Source organism: Macaca nemestrina, chromosome 3 (assembly GCF_043159975.1).
Source record: "Macaca nemestrina isolate mMacNem1 chromosome 3, mMacNem.hap1, whole genome shotgun sequence".
NCBI lineage: Eukaryota > Metazoa > Chordata > Mammalia > Primates > Cercopithecidae > Macaca > Macaca nemestrina.
Genome location: NC_092127.1, coordinates 12,319,890 through 12,328,119, shown reverse-complemented (window position 1 = coordinate 12,328,119; position 8,230 = coordinate 12,319,890). Strand labels below are relative to the sequence as shown.

Below are 8,230 nucleotides of genomic sequence, written 5' to 3'. Positions count from 1 at the left end.
GCCAACAATAATATTTTTATTATCTTTGACTCTTTGGGGGGTTAAGGATTAAGACAGAGCATAGCGGATTGATTCTCCTGCTCCTCTTGATATTGACAGAAGCCAGATGGTAGTATTTGTCTTCGGATGTGTTGGCCTGGCGAGTCTAAGAAAGCTTTTTTTTATTTCTCGCTCTCTTAGATGGAGTCTCACTCTGTCACCCAGACTGGAGTGCAGTGCTAAGGCAGCTTTATTCATATTTCTGGCACCTTGGTGGGAGTGCTGGAAAGGCTAAGCTCAGCTGGGATTGTGACTCCAATTTCTGAACTGACTTTCAGAGAGACTTGAGATTACCAATATACATTTCGATTGAGGGTATGATCTTTTCCGCATGCAAAATGAGTCACGTTGGGAGAGGAAGGAATGATACTTATGAGCATTAACAAAGTACAATGATGTAGTGGTGTAAGTTCTTCAGTTTCCTCATAAGAAAGTGCTTATGCTAATGCACACTGTCAGGTTTCATAGCACTGTTCACTTTTCATCTCCTCATTTTCTTCTTTTTTCTTCATCCTTCAGTTGCCTTTTCTTTTCAGTTCAAAACAAGCCTGCAGAATAAATGCAGAAGCATAATCCTGTATTAATTTATGGGCCGTGGTGTGGCTTACTAGAAATGAAATGCTCTGGTCCCATGAAATCCTAATCACTTTCACAGCCAGCAGGTGCCAGAGTTAAAGCATTCCCAGTGAAGTGAACAAGAACATTAAATAAAACCCGTGCTCAGGACTGGATGCATTTAAGTCAGGAAGAGGAAAGTACTGTGTTGCTGATCAAAGTCTGGCCCAGGGAGGCAACTCTATTTGGTTTTAACTCAGTGGGAAAGGCAGTAACTTCAAATCCATGGTCAGTTCAATTCATTTTATGAGAGACTTACCCAGTTATTTCTGTATTGCATGTCAAGCAGCGAGGCTCTGAGCGGGCTTATGAAAAATCTCCCAGGTGAAAGAGATATAGAAAAATTACCCCCGTGCAAGTTCTTTCAACTCTCCGTAACCCTTTGAGCCATTCTGTGGAAGTAGATCAGAATCTCAAGAGAAGGGGGAAGGCATCTGTGTTTGGAATGGACAGTACTGGTCCCATTCCCTGGTGAAAATTTATCTCTCATGTGGCACAAATGGTGGGAAAAACCCTCTCTATTAACGACTGACTAGGAGTTGCCAGAATAAAAGCAGGTTTGGGGAAACCCCAACTTAGATGTGCTGGGATTAATGAATGAACTTCCTGAACAGACAAGTGACTGAGAATCATTTTCTAAAGTGTACACACAATAGATATAAAGATATCTTTAAAGACCTTGTAAATCCAAAATATGCTGAATAAGGGATAATTTAAAAATAATATGATTAAGTTTAATTCTGATGATTGATTATGTCAATCCAAAACAAATTCTCAGAGCTGACAAACACTTTCCATATATCTTAAAGAGCAGAGGGCTGTTATATCCAATAGAATGGTGAAAAGAAATAGAATGATAAGCCAAAAACTACAGACAATCAGGAAATTGTTGATGCAGCATTAGGTTGTGGAATACCTGATATGAACACTTTGGCAGAATATGTATCTTCTCAATAATATTTAACTTACGGAAATATTAGAATCAGCTTGCTTTCCCTGCATTCAACTTACGGTGTCATGCAGAATATTGCCCAGGTTTTGATTTTGACAGTAGTCCTAATTTTGAATGCCAATTTTATCTAAAAAATTATTTTATAACCGATTAAAATAGCTTGGGTAATGTGTAAGGATAATAGCACAAAAATTTTTAGAATTAAATTAAAGATACTAACATTGTCTTCATTATCACTTCTAAGTTTAATACAGTACAGGCATACCTCAGAGATATTGTGGGTTTGGTTCCAGACCAACGCAATAACGCAAATATTGCCATAAACCTAACCACTCAATTTTTTTGGTTTCCCACTGCATATAAAAGTTTTAGGCCAGGCTCAATGGCTCATGCCTGTAATCTCAGCACTTTGGAAAGCAGAGGCAAAGGGATCACTTGAGCCTGAGGGGTTGAGGCTACAGTGAACCATGGTCACGCCACTGCACTCCAACTTGGGCAACACAGTGAGAACCTGTCTCAAAAAAAATTACGTTTATACTATACTGTAGTCTATTAGATGTGCAATAGCATGATGTTTAAAAACATAATGTATATAACTTAATTTTAAAATAGGCCAGGTTTGATGTCTCATGCCTGTAATCCTAACATTTTGGGAAGCCAAGCCTGGAAGATTTTGCTGGAGGCCGGGAGTTTGAGACCAGCCTAAGCAACTGAGTAAGATCCCATCTCTACAAAAATAAATAATGATTAGCTGGGTGTGATAGTGGGCACCTGTAGTCTTAGCTACTCAGGAGACTGAGGTGGGAGGACTGCTTGAGGCCAGGAGTTTGAGACAAGTCTGGGCAACATAGTGAGATCTCTTTTCTACCATAAAGTAAAATAAAAATACTTTATTTCTAAAAATGCTAATAATCATTTGAGTTGTCAGCAAGTCATAATCTTTTTGCTAGTAGAGGGTTTTGCTTCAATATTGATGGTTGACCGATCAGGGTGGTTGTGGTTACTGAAGGTTGGGGTGCCTGTGGCAATTTCTTCAAATAAGACAATAATGAAATTTGCCATATCGATCGACTCTTCCTCTCATGAAATATTTTACTGTAGCATGCAATACTGTTTGATAGCATTATACTCACAGTAGAACTTTTCAAAATTGGAGTTAATCTTCTCAAATCCTGTCACTTCCTTAACAAATAAGTTTATGAAATATTCTAAATTCCTTGTTGTCATTTCAGCAATGTTCACATAATCACCAAGAGTTGATTCCATCTCAAGAAACTACTTTTTTGCTCATCCATAAGAAGCAACTTCTCATCTGTTCAAGTTTTATCATGAGATTGTAGCAATGCAGTCACAACTTCAGGCTTCACTTCTAATTCTAGTTCTTTTGCTATTTCTACCACATCTGCTGTTACTTTCTCCACGGAGTCTCAAACCCCTGAAAGTCATCCATGAGAGCTCGAATTAACTTCTTTCAAGCTCCTGTTATGTTGATATTTGACCTCCTTTCATGAATCATGAATGTTCTTAATGGGATCTAGAATGATGAATCTTTCCTGAAAGGTTTTCAATTTACTTTGCCTAGACCCATCAGAGGAATCACTGTCTATAACAGCTATAGCCTTATGAAATCTTTTTCTTAAGCAATTAAACCTGAAAGTCAAAATTACTTCTTGATTTATGGACTGCAGAATAAATGTTGTGTTAGCTGGCAAGAAAACATTAATTTCCTTGTACATCTCCATCCGAGCTTTTGGATGACCAGGTGCATTTTCAGTGAACAGTAATATCTTGAAAGGAATCCTTCTGTTCTGGGCAGTAGGTCTCAACAGTGGGGTTAAAATATTCAGTAAAGTGGGCTTAAAATATGCTGTAAACAATGTAAAAAAAGTGGGCTTAAAATGTGCTGTAAAATAAATAGATATGTTGTCATCCAGGTTTTCTTGTTCCATTTATAGAGCACAGGCAGAGTAGATTTAGTATAATTCTTAAGGGCCTTATGGTTTTTGAAATAATAAATGAGCATTGGCTTTAACTTCAAGTCACCAGCTGCCTTAGCTCCTAATAAGCGTCAGCCTGTCCTTTGAAGCTTTGAAACCAGGCCTTGACTTCTCCTCTCTAGCTATGAAAGTACTAGAAAACACTAGATAGCATCTTTTTTCGGTAAAGCCTGTTTCATCTACCTTGAAAATCTGTTGTTTAGCATAACCATCTTCACCAATTATCTTAGCTAGATCTTCTGGATAACTTGCTGTAGCTTCTACCTCAGCATTTGCTGCTTCATCTCGCACTTCTATGTTACAGAGACAGCTTCTTTCCTTAAACCTCTGATGGCTTCCAAGTTTTCTTCTCCTGCTTTCTTACCTCTCTCAGCCTTTATAAAAGTGAAGAGAGCCAGGGCCTTTCTCTGGATTAGGCTTTGGCTTAAGGGAATGTTACGACTTGTTTGATCTTCTATCCAGACCACTCATACTTTCTCCATATCAACAATAATGCTGTTTCTCTCTTTTATCTTTTGTGTGTTCACTGGCGTAGCACTTTTAATTTCTTTCATGAACTTTTCCTTTGCATTCATAACTTGGCTAATCGTTTGGCACAAAAGGCCTAGCTTTTGACCTATTTTTGGTTTTCAACATTGCCTTCCTCACTAAGCTTAATCATTTCTAGCTTTTTATCTAAAGTGAGAGGCATGTGACTCTCTCTTTCACTTGAACACTTAGAGGCCATTACAGGGTTGTTAATTGGCCTAATTTCAATATTGTTTTGTCTCGAAGAACAGGGAGGCTGGAGGAGAAGAGAGAGGGGAGAATGGCCGGTGGGTGAAGCATTCAGAACACACACACAATTATGGATTAAGTTTGCTGTCTTACATGTGCACAGTTGGTGGTGCCCCAAAACAATTACAGTGGTAACTTCAAAGATCACTGATCACAGATCACCATAACTAGATAAAATAATAATGAAAAAGTTTGAAATATTGTGAGAATTAACAAATTGTCACATAGAGAAACAAAGTGAACACATGCTGTTGGAAAATGAATTGACAGACTTGCTGTCAATGCAAGGTTGCCACAAAACTTCAATTTGTAAAATATGCAATATCTACAAAGAATAATAAAATAAAATAAAGCATAATAAAATGAGATATCCCTGTATTTCGAAATATATATATATATTTTTTAGAGATAAGGTCTTCTCTGTCACCCAAGCTTGAGTACAGCAGTACAATCACAGACCATTGCAACCTCAAACCCCTGAGCTTAAGTGATCCTCCCACCTCAGCCTCCAGAGTAGCTGATACTACAGGAATGTACCTCCACACCAGGTGATTTTAAATTTTTTTTTTTTTTTGTAGAGATGAGGTCTTGCTATATTGCCCAGGCTGGTCTTGAACTCCTAGACTCAAGTGATCCTCCCACCTTAGCCTTCCAAAATGTTGGGATTACAGGTGTGGGCCACCACACCTAACCAGAATTACCTTTTCATTACAAATGTAGTAACAGTCACAGTGGCCAGTGTGGCAATCCAAGGATGCATGTAGCAAAATCTACAAAATGTATGTTCATGCTATGATATGAGCATTGAGGAAGAATTGAGAAACTACCCATAAGTGTGGGCTAGGAATGGAATGAGTGGGTCTGAGGATACTTTGAACTAGGCCACTATAGAGTAAAACATGAATTCTGGTTTTTTGTTTGTTTGTTTTGTTTTATTTTTGTTTTTGTTTTTGTTTTTAGATGGAGTCTTGCTCTGTCACGCGTGCTAGAGTGCAGTGATGCAACCTTGGCTCATTGCAACCTCTGCCTCCCGGGTTCAAGCAATTCTCCTGCCTCAGCCTCCCAAGTAGCTGGGATTACAGGCACCCACCACCACGCCCAGCTAATTTTTGTATTTTTGGTAGAGACAGGGTTTCACCATGTTGGCCAGGCTGGTCTCAAACTCTGTCCAACCTCAAGTGATCCACCCGCCTCGGCCTCCCAAAGTGCTGGGATTACAGGAATGAGACGGATTTGTGGGTTAGACAATAACCTAGGGAGGAGGGAGAAATGGAGGAAATGTTGTCGATGTGACAAGTGGGTGGTTGTGTGTATTTATGTGTGTTTTTCTATACTGGGTAATAAAAATAATGCCTAGATTTGTAAGATGACAGAAGGAAACCCTTCAGAGGCTCTTGAATTTGACTCTTCTGTAAATCTATGTCCTGAAAGAACAGCTACATATAAGCAAAGATCTCCAAATCCCTTTCTTCTTTCAGCAAGTTTTGTCATAATCATGACACAAATAATTCAGTTTTAAAAAACATAGCTGTTCTAGAATATGACTGTTAATGGAGCACTTGAAGCATATTCTGACTCAACAAGTCAAGTTCAAATAGTATTTGTGGGCATGAGAACATGGGTTGTTTTTATCTGCATCCAGACATTCTACCCCTGGAAAAGTTTTGTGCCATGATTTTTTAAAAGAAATACTGTCTAGAGCTTTGACAGTGCTCTCTGCTGATAATCCTTAACCAATTAAATAGGACCCACCAGAGACCTTGTTCATGAAAGATTTACAGAAAAGTCACAATGTAGTCGAATTCAAAATGAAGAGTGTAAGATAAGTGAGCAATTTTTGAATAATAACATATTCAGTAAAAGATAAAACATATCACCTCGAAATACAATGGAACAACGTTAAAGTAGATATCTTGGGAGACATTTCTCTCCCCTAACAACCCTTTAGAATAAACAGATTTCTTCAGGGTTACTTGAAAGACTGTAACACTTAAAAGGTAATTGGGTCAACAATCTTGTTTTGAGACAACGCTCTAGGGATGCACTCATCTTGCCTCCAAGCAACAGCATCATTTTGATAATTTGAAGAACAAAAATGTTAGTTTGATGGTCTCCGGCTGAACTGACACTTGTAGAGAAAGAAGCTAGTTTGTTTATTTCTAAGGGATATTGCATATCAAGACCTGAATTAATTCCATGTGTTGACACACAATAATTACTGGTTTTCAGAAGAGGATGTTACTTTTGCAAGATTTTCTACTTTGTTTATTTTCTTCTTAAGTTAGGAACAACAGCAGTAAGAAATCAGGTCTACAGCAGGAAATGGGAGCCATAGAATTATAGAATATGGATTCTGCAGGAGAGAGCAGGCAAGGGAGGAGAATTAAATACATTAAATTCCTAGCATGTGTCAGGCACTCTGGTAGGTGTTTCATAATTTATCGTTGCTACATTAGTTTTATAAAGCACGTATTCATGTCCCTCATTGGGCAGATGTGAAAAAGGTTCAGAGAAGTCAAGTACTTTCTCCAAAGCCACATAGATAATGCTGTAGCAGAAAAAGAATTCTAATGTAGGGCTGTCAAGTTCCAATGTTACCGTTCTTTCTAATTGAAGGCTGACTCAGGAAAAGAACTAGACATCATCTAGCTCTTTTCTAATTCTAATGCACTGCTTAATTCTAATGTGCATATGAATCAGCACAATAGATCTTGTGAAAATGCAGTTTCTGATTCAGTAGGTGTGGGGAGGGGCCTAATGTCCTGCATTTTTTAAAGCTCCCTGATGATGCTGATTGATGTTGGTTTGGGAACTACACTTACGGTAGATAATCTCTAGTTTACCCTCTCGGGTTCAGCTGTAGAAACCTAATGTTTAGAGAAAGAGCCTAAGATCCCTAACTAGTGCTGAGTTTGAGCCAGTGTCAATGCCAAAAGGTGGTTTTGGAGGTAGCCCTCTCCTATTCTCCATCAGCCCGCCAAAGCAGACCCACATAAAAGTGCATGTACTTGGCCAGGCATGGTGGTTCATGCCTGTAATCCCAGCACTTTGGGAGGTCGAGGCAGGCGGATCATGAGGTCAGGAGTTCGAGGCCATCCTGGCTAACACGGTGAAACCCTGTCTCTACTAAAAATATGAAAAATTAGCCGGGTGTGGTAGCGGGCGCCTGTATTCCCAGCTACTCGAAAGGCTGAGGCAGGAGAATGGTGTGAATCCTGGAGGCGGAGCTCATAGTGAGCCGAAATTGCACCAGTGCACTCCAGCCTGGGCGACAGAGCAAGACTCTGTCTCAAAAAAAAAAAAAAAAGAAAAAAGAAAAAAAAGTGCATGTACTGGATGTGCGAATTCAGCTACAAGAACTCCCTAGGCCCCTATTTCAATGAGATTGCTGTCCCTGTCTTCTATTGGCATTCTGGAGTCATCATCACTGTGAAACTGTGTTTTGACTTCCAGTTGGTGCTCTTTCTACTGTAACTGAAGTGTTACATCTCAAAATGGGATGTACAAATGAGAAATGAAATGAAACCATTATGATTCCCCCACAGCAGGAGCCACAAACGCAAATGTCCATGGTCAGGTGAGTAATGCAAAGGAATAATGTGGTCTTTGTGGGTACTGACAAAACTGAGAGCTTGTGTCCATCCCAAGAGGGCAGCTCATACACACGTTCTGGTGGTCGCCACCATGTGGAATGCAACCTTAATGCTGACTGATCTTCCAGGTTTTCAGAGAAGTTAGAAATATGGATTATTTTAAATAGACCATTTAAAAATAGTCTTTTTAGAGCAGCTTTGGGTTTGCAGCAAAATCAAGCAAAACGTAAAGTTCTCATATACCACTGCCTCCCCAT

General features: G+C 39.2%; 1 protein-coding gene across 1 annotated transcript in view; it reads right to left on the bottom strand.

Annotated features, from left to right (window-relative positions):
• Positions 1–246: 246 nt before the first annotated feature.
• Positions 247–8,230, bottom strand: part of LOC105466628 (aspartylglucosaminidase) — a 30,137-nt gene continuing 22,153 nt past the window's right edge. The window contains exon 9 of the mRNA XM_071092803.1: positions 247–587. Within this exon, the coding sequence (XP_070948904.1) occupies positions 577–587 (11 nt within the window). The 3' untranslated portion in view covers positions 247–576. The remainder of the gene's footprint in view (positions 588–8,230) is intronic.